The following is a 21,981-nucleotide window of genomic DNA, read 5'->3' on the forward strand; positions in this document are numbered from 1 at the left end:
GTGTCAGCCCTCCAGGAATGCGTAGTCTAAGGCCCAAGAGCCAAGGAGGGAGAACGCAAAGGACTAGAGCGTGGCAGTACGGCCACCTTTTAGTCATTAGCCCAGCCCTGGTGGGTTTGGATTGCTCTAACCACAGGCCTGATCCTCAGTGCTCCTGAAGTCTATTTACAACGTGTTTAATAATCTCCACCAGCTGGCCCTTATTGAGAGTGTCACTCAACATTTATGTAACAATCTCATGTATCAAATAACATGGCAAAAAACTCTGTCCTAACCAACTTTATTGTTTTTAGGCTGATAAATTTTTGGTTTTAATTAACAGGCATTTGTTGTCAGCTTTTCCTCTGGAGGTTCTCAAAACCCTGTTGGGAATGAGCATTGAAACCTCCTTTCTCCACAGCAGACTTTGGATCAGGATCCCAGTGCTGAAACACAATGTTTGAAGGTCACTTTTCACTTCTAGGATCGACAACCTGGAAACAAAGGAGTGCAATTAAAGTTAATGTCCCACATGGTTTAAAAAATAATTGTGAATGGCTTCAAAACATGACATTTCAACTGGGAGTAGCTGATATAACAACAAAAAAGCGACAATCACATGAGGACGCTGGAGTCATATGATTTTTTTGCATAGTCAGTCCCAGCTTTGACTTTGATTTATGCTCCCTCTCCTTTCTGCCAGATAATGAGGGCTTAGTTTAAACAAGCCTGGTATCCCTAAGGCTATTGCCTTCACCCTTTTCCGTGGCTGGCAGAAGGAGGGAGGGTTGGCTCCAGCCAGGAGGGTGCTGAAGCACAGGGTCTACATACGCAAGATGCACAGGGCTGGACATCAGAGCCTGTGTTACTGAGAGAAATGCTGGCTGGGGCACTCCAGGTAGCGACGGTAACTTAGACAGCTAATAGAAAATGCTAGAAAAATGGAAGAAATGAAGAACAAATAAAAAAATAATAAGTAGTTACAGTTCTAAAATCTCTTTTCATTGGGCAATCTCTTCATTCTGTTGACAGTGCCTTGGACTTACAGGCTTCCACCTGCCCTGCCCAAAATAAAAATGGTTTAGTGTTGCCCAACTTGCTGGTTTCTGGCTAGCCAGTGCCTTACTTGCCAGTGCTATACTTTGGGATCACTGAAACCACTACTGAACTCCTGTCTTGAGGACGACACTTGCTTCTATGCCACGTCGCTTCACCCAAGCTTGTTCTTTGCTGCAAACAAAAGCAAGAAACTTTACGAGGCTGCCAGGGCTGCAACGCGCTTCAGTTGCTGCACTGCCTGCAGAAGAACACCTGGGCAGATGAGGCATGTTGAACTTGAATTTGAGCCACAAAGTGCAGTGTTTGCCAATCTGCCCATATTACTCTACTCCTCTTGAGCCATTGGTTGTACCTCATTATTAGGTTGGGGAGCAAAGTCTATTTTTCCTTTATCTCTACACACCATGAAGCATATACAATGAAGTATTGTCTGTGTGTAGGTCACGGCAACTTGTGAGCTAGATATTGACTGGCCATCACTACATATGGTCTGTGATCACACCTCTGACCGTGGCCACATCGTATTGTGCAACTGTGGTCAGATGGTGCACTCGTGCTCACTAAATGTTTAAATAACGTGTTCCTTAACAATCAACTCTGATCAGGAGCCAAGTCCAGGGATGTGTTAGAATTGGCCAGTCTCCATTTAGTTTACAGTTGTTGCCCAGTGTGTTGGGAGAGATAGATGGTTAAGTAGTGATGGGTCCATCAAATGCAGTGAGCCGTTGCAGTAACACTTGCAAATCAGGCTGGGGCAAGAGTTAATTTGGATTTCTGGGAATAAACGTTCCTAATTTAAAAACAAATTAAGTGCAAAAATTGATCATAGTGCAAAACTAGTATAAAAATGCCTGCGAGGTAAATGGTGTGGCTCTAAACAGGTCTCTCAGAAATCCCAGGGAATGCTGAAAGCAAAGGGAGTGAGTCATAAGCACATGAGCTGAAAGAAGCTGAAGACAAAATCATGCATCTCTGCTTAATTCCATCACATGATGAGTCCTGGGGCCCTTCATTTAATCGGAGAGCAGAGCAGCGGAGAAACTTCATTCTCACTTCTCAGTGGGGACCGGAGGAGTTACCGTGTGCGGGCACTGGGCACTCTCTGCTCCTCTGCGCACGCTGAGCCAACACAGGGTCTCCAGCACCATGAGTGGAGTTCGCCACCACGTCGGATTTCTCCTCCTGGCCCAAGCGGTGCTTTGTGCCGCCGCCACACGTGAGTGCTTCCTTCACCCCCTCCTCTCTCTCTGCCTCCGTGAGTTCGACAACCCGAGCCAGTGCGGTAAAGACGGCTGCTCACTGCACATGCAGCTGTTGATGGAGCTGTGCTTGGGAACCTGTAGGTGACAGCTTGCTCCACCTCAGGGTTGCCTGGCTCTGGGTAGAAATGTCACCTGAGCTGGAGAAATATGCCGAGAGCTGTTCAGGTACCTATTTCCTGCGCTCCACAAATACACAGAGCTGACTGGAGCTAAGCCTTGGCCTGTTTCAACAAATTTCTAACAGTATTTCCACATCCCTAGCATGGCTAAAAAGGCAGACGCAGAATGGATTTGCCCCAGTTTGCTCAGCTCAGCTGTGGCTGGGAGAGGCCAGGTCAGTGCTCCCCACCAGGACACCCAGACCTGTGGATCCCCAACCTCAGGGACCCCAGTCAAGGAATTAGATCCTCAAGCCATGGTGGGCAGGCATTGGGCTGGCATTCTGTGTCTTTCCAGGTTCCCAGCTTGACTCAAGTCTTAGGCTGACTCCCTGAGCTCAGGGCTGGGAACCCAGAAATGGGATTTTAGGCTCAAATTCCAGAATCTACAGTAAGGAAATGGAAGATCTTAAAAGCTGAGGTCCAGCTGAGCATCCATTTAGCCTTGTACCTGTCTCCAAAGGGAAACAGTAATGGATGTATAACTGGGCAAGTGTATACTGGTATTTACTGAGGACACCTTCCCAGCTTCTGATGATTTATAGCACCAGAACTGCCTCTGTCAAATGCAGAATCATTGTATTGAACAGTTTTTACTGAACTTTTCTTCCATCTGTTCATGCACTTGGGTTTTGATTTACAACCCGTGTAAATTTTTGGCACACACAACATCCTGCCAGCAAGAAATTTCACACCTTAACTGTGCCTTACATGAAGAAATATCTTTTATGCACTTAGAACCTGTAACCTACTGGTTTAATTTGATTCTCCTTAACTTTTGTACTTTCAGAAATAGTGACAAATTGCTTCTTCCTCCATGCTGTTAGTGATTCTGTTTTTATATTCTCTTCTGCCACCTCTTCTGCAGGCTCAAGACCGAGTCTATTTAGCTGTTCCTCATATGGAAAAAATTCAACCCCTTTGTAGCATCCTCGCCACCTTTCTCTGTATTTTTTCAGTTCTCTTATACCCTGCTTGAGCTGCAAAGAACAGAGCAGCATAGAGTATTCAAGACATGAACGCACATGGAATTATACAATGCTGTAATGACATTTTCATCTTCGTTCTCTATCTAGCCTTTTCCTAGTTTTTCCGCTACCAATGCGCACTGCAATCAAAACTGTAGAGCTATGAGACCTCATTTCTAAGTGGCGATAGCTAGTTTAGAGCCCCTCTTTCTGTAAGTAAAGTTACATTTAACTATGTTGAATTTCATATAGTTTTATTCTTGAGTCATTGAGTGTCATACAGTCCTCCCCTCTACTACTTTAAGACACTGTCTTCAGCAGATTAAAGAACTTCACTGTTTATCTGTTTTCCAGATTATGAACATTTTAAATTATTTCAACAATTGAAAAAACTGGCCACTTATTCATAACTTTTGGTTCATATATCCTAAACAATCATTTCTTCATGTGAAATCCTTCATTCTTATCCCACGGTAACTTAGTTCCTTTACATGCCTTTAGCGAGGGACCTCTTCAAATGCTGGCTGGAACTCAAGCAGACTATAGCAAGCAGGTCAGCCTTGTTCCCATGCTCTCTGGCTCCCTCAGCGAAACTCGAATGTATTTGTGAGGAATGCACTCCTTTTACGGCATATCATATGAATCCACTGTATCTGCTAATTCTGTTCTTCCCTGCCGTTTCTACCAGCTTCTCCAATTTGAGCCTCAAACCTTTTGTAATCCTTTAAATCTTCCCTGGAAGTGTTTTTAAAAACTGTCATCACATTTGCCAACTTTTGTTTCTTGGCCACTGAAGCAAGATGTTACATGCTATGGTTAATAGCTCATTTATTTCACTCTCGAATAATTTCCATACTTTTTGAGCCATCCTATCTAGACAACTTCTTCATTTTGTTGATTTGTCCTATAATATTTTTTCTGTGCCAATACTTCATTTTGAGAGAGATTCTCCATTGTTGTAAAGAAAAATTCTAGCACTGAAACCTATTATGCTCCTCCTTTGTGAATGAAAATGTAAACTAATGTATCTGACTTTTGCGCTATACCTTTTTCTTCCCTGAATGCTTCTTTTCTATCTACATCAGCTTTTGGCCCTACAGACTTTTTGGTAAGCTTTACACTACTTTTGTATCTGAAAAAAAAGAGATTAATTAATACTTTTTATGTTTTTGCAAGTTGTTCTTCAAATTGTTTTTTTGTCCTGCTTTATTATGTTTCCATATGTAACTTTAGAAAGCTCACATTATTTTCTGTTGTCTTAGCTTAGCAGTAACATCAGCCTTTTTTCTTCTAATACGCTTTCATCCTCTTTAGCTGAGTGATCTTTTTATTGCTGTTGTTCTAACATTGGCTTTCGTTCTATCTTTCATGGCTAACACACTATCACAGGACATGCTGAACTTCTTGTCTTTGCTACATTTTTCACCAAAATGAAAACCAGAATGAGAAAGAAGAAAGTCAATCAGAGTATAAGATCTTTTCTCCTATGATCACCTCACCAAAACTATTACAGTAATCATTTCTTTGGAGTGTAATGTTACTCTGTCTATTTTGAACAGAATTGCTCTAATTTTGGTTATGACCAACATCTGTTCTTGAGTGTTCTTCATTGTTAAAGAAGAAATACATTAAAGCTTTTTGTTCCTTTAAATTCAACAACTGAAAATCTTCAGTTCCATGTGTTAGAGAAACTAGTGCTGAAGTCTTTGCTCCTCTGCAAAAATGCCTTTGTCTTGTCTTGAAGCTTGTGAAATGTTTTATATTTGATTGAACTAAACAAAGCACATCAGCGAGGCACAGAAATGCCTAAGGAGCTTGTGATTTAGAAGCAGTGACCACAGTTTTTACCAAAGCTGGACAAGAAAATGACTTCTGGATTCAAGGACTGTTATTGAAAATTCAAAATTAAAAGCATTTATAAAATTAAAGTGTTCTAGCTCCTTTTGATGAATTAAGCATTTTGGGGAAAAAAATTGAAATGTTTTGATCTGACAAAATCAGAACATTTTTATTCATGACATAATTTTTAGATAAAATCAAAGTGAATGGGAAAAAGAAATCCGGAAAAATCCCCACGTACTTTCAAATAGGATGACACATTAATTTCTTGACATAAAACGTAATTGACCTTGATAAGCCTTTGTGAAATACTTTTATAGTTGCTAATCTGTCTTTTTCTGAGAAAAGTTTCTGAAGGACAACATTACACAACTCTTCTTCTGACCAAGACTGAAAACAATACAGCATGTGATACAGGCCATTAAGTAAATACCAGTCATGATGTTTTGCTTTACTCACATCAAAATATATTAAATCTGCAGGAAAGACTTGATTCAAGCGATTTAAGTGAGACTGTGGGGAGTTCCTGTAGGGCAAAAGACCGTGGGAGAATATGCCTCTGAGTTCAAAATCTGTTCTTTTCCTCAAACCTTTCAATTCTCAAGACTCAAGAGACTGGGGAGAGAGCTACCAGCATCAGTTCAGAGAGATGGGACTGGCCAAGGGATGTCCCTCCTGCCCAGCAGCAATCTCACTTGGCAATAAAACACAAAGAGAAAGCAGCTCCTGCCTCTTCTTCAGTGCTGTTTCTCTGGTTCTCCCTTGCAGTAAAATTAGGAGTCACATGCCCATAAAGATCGTGCTTAGACTGGCTACACCTGCTCTGTGCCTTGTCAAAAACTCAGGAATTCCAACACAGTCAGTTACGTTACAGCACACAGGCCCATTCCTGCCCTTCTTAAAGGTCTCTGCATTTTCCTTAAAAACATCCAGCTCTTTGTTGGACTTCAGTATAAATCTCAGAAGCATTCAGCATCAGCTACCTCTAAAATAAAGCCATGAAAAGCAGAAGAAATCCTAACTCCCTTGATGTTGTGACACGCCCAGCAGATACTTGATTAACATGACAGAGTTGTTTAAAGCCCCCAGGCTTTAATGGAATTCTGCCCGTGAGCCTGCTTATGAACGTATTTTTATGGCATCCTACAGCGGTTCACAAGCTCCTACAGGTTACTTGGATATTTACTTTGCTTTTCATTATGTGTACTTTGTTACAGAAAGAGGCATCCTAGAAGGCCTGGGAAAAGTTTGAGCCCATTATTTGTAGTAATATGAGAAGAAAGAGGTTATTAAAATTATTTACTATCTATCTGAGCCATTTTAAAGTAATGGGCATGAAGCTAATTTGTTTTTGTTGTTATATTATGAACACATTGTATTTACTATTCAGCTCTAAATTTCCTTTTCTGGAAATACCAGCTTCTGTTAGAATTGGTTCCACCCCTTCCACCCAAACCACCAGCCAACTCACCAAAGCTTCACTGGGTCAAAATTAATTCCTGGCATAACTCCCACTAGAGCACGACTCAGACACAGAGTGAATTTATCCTGATAGCCTTTCTACTCATAGATTTGTTACCAGGCAAGCACAAAGCAGTCAGCAATCACGCAGCCTCTGTGTGACTAGCCTGTTTGTTGCAGGGTTCTATCCATTCACACAAACAATTACTCTGATATGGTCAAAGTGTTGTAAAACGTATTATTCTTTCCCTGAAAAGCTTGCAATAGTGCAAGTAGAGAAATGTCAGTCTGTCAGAATTGTCTTTATGCTGGTTATAGTTGATGTGTTTATAGCTGCGATGATAAAATTCCATAACTTTCTACTGGCGAAGAGTTTTCTAATCAGTACCAGAATATAGTCGTATTAAGAAGGCTGTTCAGCACAAGAGCATTGTCTTTATAGGGTAGCAGGGAAAATGCAATTACGTTGCATGTTTGTTTTTCTCTCAAGGGTTTCAAGATGTGCTGCGCCATGGAAGAACTTCTCCTGTCACATCCTACAAGAAGCTACAAGGCTGGACTAGTGATCAAAATAAATGGAATGAAAAGCTTTATCCTTTCTGGGAAGAAGGCGATCCCAGATGGAAGGACTGCTGGAAAGGTAATCACACATATGTAATTCATAGACACTGAGAAAATTGGCCAAAAAATCCACCTTATTGAAGACTGCAGGTGCTATAGTCCTTTTTCATAGGTTCAATATCCACCACTGATGGAAGGAATAGCAAATTAGGGATGATTGGCCTTGATACCATTCCCAGTACGTTGTCTGAGGGAGCAGAACAGTGAGTTGTTACAGTAAACGCTTTCCCATGACTCATAATCTCAGACATTAATACATGATGGCCAGGGCTCTAGGACAATCCATTATTTGAAACATGCCCTAGAGGACCGGGAGCTTCAGCTACTACCTCCACAGGGCTTTGTGGGCTTCAGTTTAACAACTTTGGTGAAGACACTTTATTATCACCTGGTCTGAGATGAGGCCTAAAGGCTGTATCCCTGGGGAGAAACAAAAATACACTCTTTTGGAATGTATTGACCCCCGGGTGTAAAAAACCATATTCTTAGCTCTAACAAGGAAATGAATGACAGACCAGTAGTGATGTGGGGGGATATGATGAGTCCCTCTGATTGTTCTAAGCTGGAGTTTTGATAAGAGTCCAAGTGATGCTGAAGCACAAAACTCCTCGGAAACAGAGGAATCAATAAAGCATTTCTAATGTAAATAGTGCACAGTTGAAGGCAGCTGCAGCTCTGATGCATCCTTTACTGAAGTGAAGACCAATTTTCTTTTCTACAGGCGGAAGGGTGACAGCCAAATTGGACACTGATAGCCCAGCACTGGTAGGATCCAACGTGACCTTTGTTGTGACTCTCCAGTTTCCCAAGTGCCAGAAAGAAGATAGCAATGGCAACATAATATATGAGAGAAATTGTACGCAGGGTAGGTAACGGCAGTCTCCCTGCGCTATACACACACCTGACTATGGTGCTGGCGTGAACGTGTCTTGAAGCTTTGAAAACATCAGAGGCACATCCTATGGACAGCAGCCGTGATGCTTTTAACAGATAACTACACTCATGTGTAACCTGTGCCACACCAGTTTCTTTCCTCAGAAGATCATGGTGGTATTTTTACTGTTTTGCATCTGCTATATGTAATGACCAGGTAACTTAAGATTTGCCTTCGCTGTAAAATTGCCTTCCCAAAACAGTGACGTTAACTTGGCTTCCTTACAAAACTGTTACTGCTTTTCAGCTCAGTCAGGAGGTTGCACGGGCACACTGTTTTCTCCCAAATTTATAAAGCTCCCAATTTATAAAATTATTTTTTTCAATTAGGAATTGTAGAACTCACTAACCATCATCTGCATCTGGAAAAACCCTCAGGAAGGAGTAAATCTCATATTCCCACATTTTAATAATTAAAAACAAAGAAGAAAATAATTAATTTAAAAATCAAGCAACGTTTTCATCAGAGAATCACCTTCTTCATCTTATTTACTGTTACATGGAGCAAAAAACCTATCATAATTCCAATGTTTGAAGCTGCCGGATCTAGAGTGAAACAGGCTGTTGTACATTTCTTCCCCTGAATTCATAAATGTTCAACCAATTTTTTTATTGACCAAAGTAATTTTCATCTCAAGGCATATCAGCAAATTTTTTGTCAGTCTGAGTTCTACTTTTTGACTGTCTAATGTTTTGTTAACTGCTGATACCTATTCTCTACTTAATATCTGTTGTGCTGTTTGGGGAAGGAAACTGGTTTTTTATTATTCAGAAAGGAACTGAAATTCATGTCTAAGTTATTTAAAGGTGCCATAGAAAACTATTCTGACAAAACAAAGTCACTTCCTCACAGTGCTTCCATGGCTGCTATTTCTACTTAAAATTTTAGATTCTGCTTGCCAAATGTTCAGGTAGCCCCACTAACTCCAGTGAAACAGTAGCGTCCTGTGTAGTTGACAGCAAGTTTTGGGTAAGCAATTTTAAATTGTGTCTGGCCCATGAGACAGTAAAAAATTTTTAAGCTTCTAAGTAAAACAATGCCAAGCCAGAATAATTCAGTGTTCACATTAAACAATAAAGCACAATCTTAGAAAAAACGAATGTCAGTCTAAAAATACTCCACTTAACCTGTTGTTTAAGTGCAATAACTGCTGTAACTTGGGGTGTCAGCCTCTTGTTTCCTGACTTTCTGCACATTTCTCAGTTGACCAGGAACATGTCCTTATTTCTACACTTAGATCCTCCAGCTTCCCAGGATCAGCAAGTCTATGTCTACAACTGGACCGAATGGATCGACAACTGTGGCTGGGAAAACTGTACAAGCAACCACAGCCATAATGTATTCCCAGATGGGAGACCTTTCCCACATTATCCTGGCTGGAGGAGAAGGAACTTTGTCTACGTGTTTCACACGTTTGGTTAGTACTGCAACACATCCCTTGATTTGGCTGACGCTGCAAAGCTTATATTCACTCTGTACAATAACTCATTTGTTGAGTATGTTTTATTACAAGTCCTTTAAAAAGGATTCCACTCTCTTGAGTGGAGATCCCAAATTCACTCCCTGCTTTCCAGAGAGGCCATCAGCTGCTTGGTCTGGAAATCATGGATTACCAGGAGACTCTCTTTAAATCTCCATTCACAGTACTACCACTGAAGAAAATTAATTTCCTTTCAGTAGTACTCAAGATCCTTTTCTAGGAAAACAGATGGTCCAAGCAGGTCAGTCAGATGATTTGTTGACCGCTCACTGCCACTTCAGATTCTTAAATTTAAGAGACCATAGCGCTGTATATCTTCAGGTCAGTTTAATGGTGCAGCACTTCTTGCCTCTGGGGAGGTAAAAACCGCCACTGACTGCGTGGTACTGGTCTGGTCACAGATGCTGGTTTTCAGTGTTTCCATCTCCTGAGTATGTAACATTTGGGCTATTCCTGACACTGGTTACATACAAAATCTTATTATCCTAAGTTAGCTTGGCTAAATCAGTATTATCATCGGTAGCAGCATGAGTAATAATAATAATGTCCCAAATTTTATGTTGAGGTTATACTATTTACCAACCTCAATTGGCTGTTACAAAGACAAATAAGCAAATGTATACAAATGACTCTAGGTTATGAAGCAAGAAGTATTATATCTTCTTGCTACACTGAAAGCAGACAAGCACAAGATCACTTAAAATGCGTAAGAGGTATCACCATCCACTGCATAATCCTAATAACTTAATGTAATGTAATTGCTTTGGCAAGGCGTAGATGCCTTGGCAAATTTTTCTTAGATTAGTGAAATCTGGGATACCTTTTTGACACCTTCAAAAAAACACAGAAATAATGGGAGTAAACACAGCGTCAAAGTATTCAGTCCTCCAAAACCACCTGCCAAATAACTGGAAGACAATTCTAAATTATTCATTTTGATTTAGACAATCCAAGATTCACAGAGATATTGCTTCTCTTAAAACAACTTGTAGCTAGGCTGAAGGGCAAAACATATTGTAAGTTCCTGTTCTGTTTCAGGTCAGTACTACCAAACAACTGGGCGATCTTCAGCAATGTTTTCAGTCAACACAGCAAATATCACTCTGGGCAAACACGTGATGGCGGTATCCATTTACAGGAGAGGGCACTCAGCGTACATTCCAATTGCAAAAGCAAGTGCCATTTATGTTGTAACAGGTGAGCATACTGGAATAAACTGGAATAAAATACTAGGGGTATTTGTTGTTTAGGTGTTAAAATAATTCAGCACAAGCTTCATCTGGCAAAAAAAGACAACATTGGCCTGAGAAAGGTTTGTAATATGAATGTGGAATCTCTGGTAAATTGCCTTGAGTAGTGTCAAGTAGCTTAATTGCGACACCTCTACTTTGTAATGAAAAATTATTTACGAGAGGAAATGCAATCTTCCACAGATGTTTGTGATTCCTCGTTTGTTCCCATACTTTTCTGGGTAACTGTTTCCTACTGATATTCACTCCTCAGATCAGTAAATTGAATTAAAGTAGAAACCCATGTTAAAGACATTAATGTCTCACGTTCTGACTGTTGCAGTTCAGGGACTTTGGAGCTGTTTGTTGTTTGCAGCCAGGTATGTATGCTTTATTTATTTACTTCTTTTCTTTTCCCCCCTCCAGACAAAATTCCAATATCTGTGAGTATGTTCCAAAAACATGACCGCAACATCTCAGACTCCATTTTCATCAAAGACTCACCAATCACATTTGATGTGAAGATCCACGATCCCAGCCACTATCTTAATAATTCCGCCATCTCCTACAAGTGGAACTTCGGAGATGGAAGTGGCTTATTTGTAGCCAGCAGCCCCACTACATCTCACACCTATACTCTGCAAGGAAACTTCACTCTGAATTTAACTGTCCAAGCCATTATACCTGTCCCTTGCAGGCCAGTAACACCCACTGCACCACTGCCCACCTCAGCAGGTAAGAGTTTATCGAACAGCAGTGAAGTTAAGAGCTGCATCAAAACTCTAAATTCTGATATTTTAAGTTCGTATCTTTAGAAATTTTACTGTCATCAGTGAAAGAGCTGCACGACTCTGCAAACCCTCTATAAATTGGTTTACAGACAAAATCAATAAGAATAAATTCTTCTGTGGTTCTATGGTAGGCATCACTTACACATTAACACATTACACATCCAGGTCTGCCACCACAGTGACAGCATACAGATGTCTTCAGGTGAACATGCAGTACATATAAATGTGTTTTTATACCATCTACCATGCCAGGTCAAGTGGTTTTAGCCTTGCCTACTCACAGTCATCTTCTGAGGTAAGATGTAAAATTTAAGTGAGAAAGAGGTATTTCATAACACTTTTATAGCCAGTTCTTTTCTGGTTTGCATTAACTTCCACCCAAAATTAAATAAGATTGGATTGAACTACAAAAAACTTACTCATGTTCCAAAATATGGGATTTCCACATGGCATTAACCCAGAATGGCTTTTCCGCTTTAAATTTATGCACTATCATATTTCAGAATAACTTTCATTACGTTCAGCATTGGTTTATCATCTCAGAGGGTTTTAAGGATTGCAAAAGGCCTGCAGTTTCAGCCCAGGTAGTTATAATACTGCTACTATTAAATTGTAAATGTGGTTATATTTTTCAAATTTCAGAATTTTAATATGTGCTTTTACCAAAATATCGAGTGAGAATGAAAAATGAAAGGAAAGATATAATTTTCACCACTTCCCCTCTTCATTTTTCCACTAGCTGTAATGTAGAGCAATGGGAAAACGCCTACTTTTAAAGAGAGCATTTTAAACCTTTTATTTGCCTTTGGATTTCTTCTATAATTGATTTGGGAATTTTAAATAAGTGTTTAATTACATCAAACCTTGCAGTCTCACTTTTATTTCACAGAGATGGGTGACTAGTGAGGTGGCTTTTAGAGTGAGGCTACCCAGGCCATTCCAGGGTTCTACAGCTGGGCACGTGTGTTTTCTTTAAGGCTTATTACCATGATCCCAGACAGAGACATACATGACTGCACAGCTGCAAACCAAAGTCACTAACGACCTACGTAATGAATGCAGTTGAAACACATGGCCATGTTCAGAATACCTCTAAGCAGAACTTGTTCTAAAGCTGTGTATCTATTCTTTCTCCCTCAACAGTAACGACTGGAGCATCTTCTATTTCAGATTCTTCTATCACTCTCCAGTCAATGGAAGATAATCCTGATGGAGGTTGCCATATTTACAGAAATGGGTACTATAGAAATGGTATCTCTGTTGTAGGTAAGAACGTGGGTCAACACCTGAAGAGAGGAATGGGGCTAGCAACATACAACAATGTATGGTAGAGATAACATTTATTTAGGCTCCCTTTTATCAAATACATGAGACTCACAATAAGATCCTTCTCTTGGACTTAGCTGATGTTTTTAAAGATTAACGTATAGACAACCAACAAACTTTGGTTTCTTTATGTGCTCTGTCAGGACCTACTGGCAGAGGTTATGGCCCGTTGTTTCAGACACCTGAGACTGGGCCTTGGTCTGGATGCTGATGGCTGCCCCCATGCTACATGTGGTGTTTCCAGGCACTTGAGCTGGAAAATGGCTGGTGGGAATGTGCGCCATATCACTACTTTCTATATCATCAGCTTCTGAACCTGCCAAACCTGAAGCATATGGCCTGGGGGGGTGGGTCACATAAGGTTGAATTGACCTTGGCATGCACAGAAGTGATGGGTAGTGGGACAGGGAAGTGATTTAGTGAAATAAGTAAATAAATAATAATAATGGAAAAATAAAACAGAGCAGAAAGGAGCAGCCTCACAGGGAAAGCACCGGAAAATTTCTCAGCTTTCAAACCCTTCAAGAGGGCTGCTAAGGGAAGGAGGAGGTTATGGAAAACAAGACCTGAACTGAGCATCAGCCAAACACTTGAGGATCTGTACACAGACTTCAGACCTTGTCATGTGTCCTACCGCTGACATCTGTTTCCTCTCCCAGAGGGAATCCTTGAGGTAAATATTATTCAGATGACAAGCATCCAGATGACAGAAAGTCAAGCTGAAAACGCACTGGTTGACTTTGTTGTTACCTGCCAAGGGAGGTAAGTATTTGAATTAAACTGTCAATCTTCCCTCTTTAAAAATAATTAGGTGCTGGAACGCTGACTGAACTTAGATGCAGCTGCATGAACAAAAGTTGGGAACTGCAGTGTTTCTATTTCTTGTCTGGAACTAATGATAATACAAGTCTCATTTGTAAACTATGTCAATAGAGGTTACTGCCAGGCTCTTAGGATTCAGAACAAATGTCAAGCCTCAGTAAAAATAAGAGAACTAGATAGTGGGGAGAAATAAGTCTATATTTTCCTGTCCAAGACAAGATTTCAGCACTTACTGTAAAATGGGAAGCAGTCTACTGAAATTGGAAGGCAACCCTTTCTTTTTGGCCATGGTTTTTGACACTTAGAGCAAATGGGTCTGTCCAAGCAATTTCTTGGATAGGAAAACATTGCACTAATACTCCTAGCTCCTAGAAGGAGATTAGAGTTGAGAGAACTAAGAAGTGCAAGAATTGTCTTGGTAATGCAGCCAGAAAACAACTAACCTCTTAAGTTAGCGTTTACTTTTTCAGCGCATGATACTACATATAAGAATCTGTGTATTAAAGCTTATTATAAGCTGATTTGAGGCAGGTAATTCTGTGATAGCCATAAAATGTTAGATGATATGTAAAACAAGCATAAAAATTTATAGATTGTATATATGCATTTTATATAAAATCCACATGTATGTATATATAAAATAGGTATGGTATAAAATAGGTATAGGTATGTATAAAATATATGTCATGTATTAATAAAACACTCTTAAATCACTGTAGTGCCACTGATTTCAGTAAGCAGGCACCAGCATAAAACTGGGGCATCAGTGCAATGTGTCTATGAACTGGGCTAACAGGACTCCACAAATGCAATGTGTTCTCTCCTCCCCTCCCAGCCTCCCCACAGATGTCTGCACAGTAGTTTCTGACCCCACGTGCCAGGTGTCCAAGAGTGTGGTATGCGACCCCATTGTTGTCACTGATGAATGCTTACTCACTGTCAGGAGAGCTTTTGAGGAAAGTGGAACATACTGCATAAACATCACCTTGGGGGACGACACAAGTCAAGCCCTTGCCAGCGCGCTGATTTCCGTAAATGGAGGTGAGGCCACATAGAGCAGATGCGGGTTGTCTGTGAATAGCTTCTTCCTGTGGACATTTCCCTGCAGGGGGGGAGAGCACAGGAATTTGTATGGGGTTTTTATTATGCCTGGAGGCCTCAGCTGAGACAGTGCCAGCTTGTGTGAGGGTCCATGCAAAGATAAAGAGATGATTCTTTCCCTATGGGTACTTTAGATGTTAGAACTTGGTTTGATTTATGTTTATGATGCAATGAGTACAGTAATTATACAAACCCTTTGGTATCACAGAATATGAACAGCTCTTAAGCCATAATGTATTTTTCCACAGAACAACTCTGTTGGTCAGAAAAGCAGGTGGGGGACATGCCAGCCAGCCTACTCCACACATGGAGACATTGGAGAAACAGAGAGGAATTCAGCTCACTTGAGACAGAATCAAAGTTTGAGCTGAGCTGGCTGCCCTGAGCCCTCTTTGTAGCCCATTGACCTTGACCAGGTTTCTATTTCTACATGAGGATAAGATGAATCAGGTTCTGGAAAGGTCTGTGTAACATTCATTGACTACTGGTTATCCAAGCAGTCTTTGACAGAACCAGGTATTAAACTCAGCCTCAGTTAGAAGTCTAAATGATCGTGCTGTCTCTCTGCTCCCACTCCATGGCCCTCCTGACCTCCCACTCAATGTCCTAGTGACTCTTCTGAACTCTGTAATTTCTAACAGCCAAGCAACTGACCCTTTGTGGTCATCTGCCACAGTATTTTTGGCTGATTTTATTTAACCTAGGTATAAATTTAGCTGTACCTGAATCAGTTCATGATGACTAAGGCACAATGCCTGACCTGTAAGCACATTCTGGCTCCTGAAGATGAAAATAAGCATGCAGTAGGATTTTTCAAAACCGTATTCACAAAGGCTAACTTTAGCCCAACAAGGCTGGTCTCCATAGGTTTTCTCCAGAGGGCAAAGCTAAGTTGTACTCTGGGGCTTCCACTATAATCAAAGCAGAATTTGGATCTAAGAAAGCTTGCTGCTTTGAGTCACCTTCTGGAGGAGCCCATCTAAAGTTTGCAAACATTTCTCCTGTGCCACAATTTTCCACTCATTTCAAGAGAAGGCAAGTATTTATGAATTTCTGCAAATCTCATAATTTGGTGCCTGAGCATTTGGTGCCTAAACATCTGGCCCTTGAAATTTGGCAGGACCATGCCCGGGTTATGTTGGCATTGCACAAAACATCCACTCTTAACTTGCCTAAATTGCTGTTGAATGGAGTGCAGTTCTGTGATTTAGACCCATTCCATCAGTATGTGTTGCTTTGCAAACTAGTTCAAGGATGTACCTTATTCATAAAATAAGGTAAATGTCTACAGTCTCAGCAAAAATACTGTGTAAACTAGGAATGAGGTCAAGCCTTCACAAACAATTCATCAACAAACTGAGAAATATGAGGCACGTGTACCAAGTAAATGGTAAAGCCTGATTTGATATCTCGATTTTCATAGACAGCAATTATAAATTAATAACTGGAAAGGTAAGCCAACATGCACTTCTAAATTACTTCATTGTGTAAACACGGTCGTCAATATGAGGACCAAGAATGTGTCTCAGCGTCAGGAAACTCAATAAAAGTACAGCCCGTGGACTGGAAAATTAAGATTTTAACACAATTTTTAAAAAACAAGTCATTGTAATGATTTGGCTTCTTCCATCAGATATGATGGAATTAGGAGTAGATGTGAGCGAAATGGTTGATGGCAAACCAGAAGGCAGAGTTCAACGACAGGCAGAGCTCGAAGTCAATTTCCCAGAACGAGCATGTTAAAAAAGCAGAGCCCTCAGCTCTTGGATAAGGCAAAGAAGCCTAAGTCCATGCTCTCAGCCACACTCCGCCACCTTAGTGTATGGGACTGCAACAAACAAACAATAACATTTAAAAAACTTTATTTTTATCCCATCTTCCCTGGCCATCATCCCTAAGAGAAAGGTGAAGCTGATTCTAACATTAAAGCTTATAAAGAGACTGCATCTCTTAGACTCTCAGTGTGTATGTTTCCCCGGCAAGGCAATTAGCAAGAAGGAAATTCGCCTCACCTCGTGGGGTGCCAGCAAGACCCTCCGTTCCCTTCTATGCTGGAAGGGCGGCCATGTGTCTCAGGAGCACGGCTCTCATGAGAAAACTGGCAAAGCCCAACTCACACTCTGGTGGAACTGAGAACTAAACCAATTAGGATGTGAAAGCACCACCTCCTGCCAAAGTCACTGACCTCCAACGCTTAGCATATTAGAACTAGTAAGTGTACTTCAATCTGTACAGCAATCAAGTAAAAATGATGTTTTCTGTAGAAAATCTCTCTCACTGTAAAAACAAGGCTAACTTCTAACCAAACTACTTTCTGAACTCTAGGGTCATCATCAGCAACAACAGAAGGTGTCTTTATCTTCCTTGGTTTATTGGCAGTGTTTGCCGCCGTTGGGGCTTTTGTCCTTTACAAGTAAGTTGCTAGTTTCTAGGATTAAAAACAGCTCAAGGACCTGTCAAAAATATTAGTTTAAATTAACAAAACCAACAACTTCTTGAATTTTCAGTAGTTATATTTTTGTTTCTTTTTTATTGTTTTTCACAAATATTCTGGCAAATATTCAAGAAAATAAGATTACTGGCTTAAGCCACAAAACCATTGGAAAATATGCAAATGTTAAAGACTCATAGAAAATTACATTCTGTGCCCATAAGCACAAATAGTAATACTAGAAGGCCTGGGAACTGCATGTAAGCAGTAAGCAACCTCAAACTGCAGGATGCGATTTATACGTGCAGTAAAATCTAACAAACAGAAATTTAATTTAGCTCTAAACCTCTTACAAGAAGGGTTTGCAAATGACTGACAGATCAAGAATTAATCAACATTCTTCATTAAATAATTTACAAATAAATTATTTGGGGAAAAAGGTGCTGGACACGTAGGATAGTAGTTAACAGAAGTACGTGTTACTGCGTTATTAGCTTGGATGTTTCTCATGAAACTTTAAGACTGCACCAAGACTCCTGAGTCAAGAGTATGCTCTCCCTGCACAGTCAGTGGTGAGAAAGAAACACCTCCACAGAGCCACAGTACTCCGCTAAGCAATGGAGCCCTCTCATTAACCAGACTTTAGTCACCACTACTGACCTATGGCTGTTAACCATGAGATGGGACTGAAGAGAGAAGGAAGAGAGAAACTATATTATGAATACATAATTAATTCTCTCATAGTCACATGCTGAATGTGGACCTTCATTTAAATGTCTTTCAGCAACTAACTGTGCGCATTCCTTGCAGGAGATACAAGCAATACAAGCCTATCGAGAGAAGCGCGGGACAAGCAGAGAACCAGGAGGGACTAACTGCTTACTTCAGCAATTTCAAAGCAATTTTCTTCCCTAGTAGCACTGAGAGAAATCCTCTGCTGAAAAGTAAACCAGGCATTGTTTAAACCTTTAGTCTATCCCTGACTATTAGATTACGTACAAGACTCGTATCTGAACTGTACTTTGATGGGGTTTTCTTGTTGTTATAAAAAAACAGGGGGTAAGGTGAAAGTACATATAGATGGGGTGGTAACTTTTGGGGGCTTGGTGCAATTAGGAATATTAAAATAGTCCTTCGCAGAAAACAAAGAGGTAGTTTAGAGCACTTGTTGTTCTTGCTTGTGATCTAGGATATGCTCTTCTGAATAACGAACACACCCCCCTCTCCCTTATCTGGGTTTTCTTGCTTCTAGGTTAACTACCTGCAAAACTAATCAGACCCACAATCTGGAGGGGAAAAAGAAAGGGTAATTAAACCAAAACAAAACAACACAACAAAAACTTGTAAATGCTTAGTCTTAAATAGACAGTCCGGTATAACCGCTTACTGTCTTAGCAGGATTCATGCCTTTGCTAGAAAGAAAGACACAGGGGGCAGGCACATGTTTTGTCTGTGGAATGAAACGTGCCGTGGTCGATTCCCAGGCATTGGCACTGAACCGCTGACCCTGTCACTCACCAAGCAAACCCCAGATTCTGGGAACCACCAGAGACACTCTTCCCTACCGGGAGTTTGGCAGCAGCCACTGTGTTTTGCAAGGTTCAATAGCACGGATGCAGCTCATTACATCCCAGTTGGCCTCCGGGCCAGAAAACAGGGCTGGACACATTTAGTTTCCTACTGGACATGGCTACCAGTGCATGAGTCTCACTATAAACCAGACCACAGACACCCAAGCAACAAGACCGATGAGACTCATCTGCTTGGCTTTCCCTGTTGAAACTTTTACTCTGAGTCCCGTGTAAGATACTTAGATGCCATTGCTGATGCTCTCTTTGTCTCCTTTGTTTCTGCTGGTCTTGAAACACTGGATTGGCACCACCAGTCCCCAGAGGGCAGATAAGTGGTCCATGGACAAGGGTCAGTAGAATGAGGGTCGTAGCAGGAAGGGGTAGCGTTCGATTCCCTTCTCCCCTTCTCTTTTCATTCCTCTTTCTCCTGCGGTAAAGATACATTAATATCTGCTTGCTCTTCCATCCCTCCAACTTGGACCACTTAATCAAATGAAAACCCCAATCTAAATAAAGCACTATGCTCCAGTTTCTGCTTTTGCATGATGCAGCTTAGAAAGTGTAAACTTATGCAAGAAAACTGACCAAAAAATGCTTTAAATAGTTCATTTTCCCTATGAGCCTTTCTGTTAATATGGAAGTTTATAATCAAAGTGAAATTAATTTTGAGTTGGGGGCTTCGCAAATGACTTTACGCCAACCATTTCCAAGCACTGAATTCTTTGAAGATCTGTATTTTAATATATTTAGCTTATTTACTGTGTCTTGGAACATCTCTGATATATTTTGTTTGCAGTTCCTGATGGGATATATAAGCATAAACATATTTTCCTGGTATCTTAGCGGATCTGTCAAATGCTTATCATTCACAATCTGAATGTAGTCTTCACTACCACTTCCCCAGTGTGCATGGACAACTTCAAATGATTTGAGGGTATAAAAAAATGCAGATTTCTACATACCTGTGAGATTAGTTCTTTAGCTATGAAATTTAACAGCCTCTTTTCTTATTTTGTTTCCAGGTTGTCCAATTGGTTTAATTCTTTTGTGGTCGTTTCAGTTATATTATTAAAAGTGCCATATTTGCCATTGTTCCATCTTCCTTATATGTAACATTCTATTATCTAACCATAACTGGGCATCTAAAACTATTCTCTGATTTAAACAGAAAACATATTTCCTGCAAAAATTACCATCTGAATGTTACATCCTCTGTTATCAGTCAGACTGTTGACAGGAAGAACTGTAATTTGTATTTCTTGCTCTGGCTTGAGGCAGGACAAGGATTTAGGCAAAAGCTCAAGATGACCTGTAACACAGCATGAAAAAATAAGGTCTGTCATAGGTATAATGCTCAGGATCAGTAATGATGCAGGCTACCACTGACCTAGGTTATATGCAGAATGCATCTTGTTTCAGCAAAGCACTGCACGTTAGGAGCTCAGAGACATCTTAGGCTTTTGCACAGAAAACAACTTTTGGGCATATTTTAAGAAGTTTTTTTATCTGTTAATCTAGGTATACAGAATAGCTTGCACTATCTTCCTTTAAATATCGTCAGAATACTACATTTTTATAATTTGATTTTGCCTTTTCAGCTGTAACTTCCATTTCATACATCTTTACTTTTATACAATGGAATCTAACCGCTGCATTGACAAATAAACCATCTAATGATTTTAAAGAGTACATTTCCTTTGTCTCAGAGATATTGTCAGATAAGCAACTTGATGATTTGCCTACTTACTGACCAAAACAGTATCCATCTCCAGAAAAAACAACTGGATTTGCATTAGTCTTGGTTCACTTATGCACATGTGGTACTACTGTTGGTTATCTAGCAGTTTTTGCAGCCTCCCTTCAAGTGTACTCAGAGCAATGGCACCACGAACTGAGAAGCAATGAGAATTCCTTAACAACCAGACAACAGCTGAAGAACCCAATTTCAGAACAGATCAGGATACAAATGAACTTCATGTCATTCAAAGACAAGAACAGCTGACAAACAACAGATCTGTGAATGTCAGCAAATGTTACAAGACAGGTTTCAGGTATCCCCTTTGGAGAAATAACATCAAAGAATGACATCAAACATAAATGTACAACATCTTTACAAACCCCATCTTTTCAAATATGTCGTGAAGGGAAGCAGAAACCTTAGTTGGGTAACAAGTTTGTTAAAAATGACTTTAAAAAAATGAAGTATTATTTTGAACTGCATGTTTTGTTCCTCCCCCCTTTTCTTCTTGAATGGCTATTATAGCACACAATTAAAAGACTCACCAGATGTAACATTTTTTCTTACCGAAAGTAGTACTAAGCTGAAACTAAGGCTAAAACACACCAACCCCTGAAGGAATTGTAGAGGAGTCTAACTAAACTTTGCAAGAGACATGCAGATACTGTGGCCTATTACTATAACTGACCACCTCCACCATTGTACAGCATAGTCAAATTTCCTTTAAAAATAAAGCTTTTACCACTACGTCTTTATAATTCACAAGATTATGCCTTTTAAGTCTTAATACCATTGTTTTACCACCATACTCAGTGAGGGAGGGGAAAACAGTCTGAACAGTTAATTCTTTTATTTTACTGTCAATGTCCATGCCAACATCTCCAAGGGAAGGGAGTGAAGGGAAACACGTTTTACTCACAGGTAAATACAAACATTTGAACTTGCCTATGTCATAGCTTTTTCACGGAACCACACAATGGTTCGGGTTGGAAGGGACCATAAAGATCACCTAGTTCCAACCCCCTGCCCTGGGCAGGGACACCTCCCACTAGACCAGGCTGCTCAAAGCCCCATCCAGCCTGGCCTTGAACACTTTCAGGATGGGGCATCCACAGCTTCCCTGGGCAACCTGTTCCAGTGCCTCACCACCCTCACAGTAAAGAATTTCTTCCTGATATCCAATCTAAATCTACCCTCTGTCAGTTTGAGGC

At 40.4% G+C, this 21,981-nt stretch overlaps 1 protein-coding gene across 1 annotated transcript; it reads left to right on the plus strand.

Moving 5' to 3' along the window:
* The first annotated feature begins 2,051 nt into the window (after positions 1-2,051).
* On the plus strand, positions 2,052-20,721 carry GPNMB (glycoprotein nmb). The gene is made up of 11 exons (XM_074574843.1): positions 2,052-2,254; positions 7,217-7,366; positions 8,069-8,212; positions 9,519-9,698; positions 10,800-10,958; positions 11,417-11,725; positions 12,925-13,047; positions 13,767-13,869; positions 14,765-14,970; positions 17,356-17,443; positions 18,272-20,721. The coding sequence occupies exons 1-11, from the start codon at positions 2,185-2,187 to the stop codon at positions 18,423-18,425; spliced, it is 1,686 nt and encodes a 561-aa protein (XP_074430944.1). The 5' UTR covers positions 2,052-2,184; the 3' UTR covers positions 18,426-20,721.
* Positions 20,722-21,981: the final 1,260 nt, after the last annotated feature.

This window comes from Larus michahellis, chromosome 2, assembly GCF_964199755.1.
Source record: "Larus michahellis chromosome 2, bLarMic1.1, whole genome shotgun sequence".
Classification (NCBI taxonomy): Eukaryota; Metazoa; Chordata; class Aves; order Charadriiformes; family Laridae; genus Larus; species Larus michahellis.

What these genes read in the sequence shown, in the direction of transcription:
- GPNMB (XM_074574843.1), top strand. Translation starts at nt 2,185, where the DNA reads ATGAGTGGAGTTCGCCACCACGTCGGATTTCTCCTCCTGGCCCAAGCG. An exon ending in ACCACTGCCCACCTCAGCAG is followed by an intron (nt 11,726 to 12,924) that starts GTAAGAGTTTAT and finishes CTCCCTCAACAG; the next exon opens with TAACGACTGGAGCATCTTCT. An exon ending in GTTGTTACCTGCCAAGGGAG is followed by an intron (nt 13,870 to 14,764) that starts GTAAGTATTTGA and finishes CTCCCCTCCCAG; the next exon opens with CCTCCCCACAGATGTCTGCA.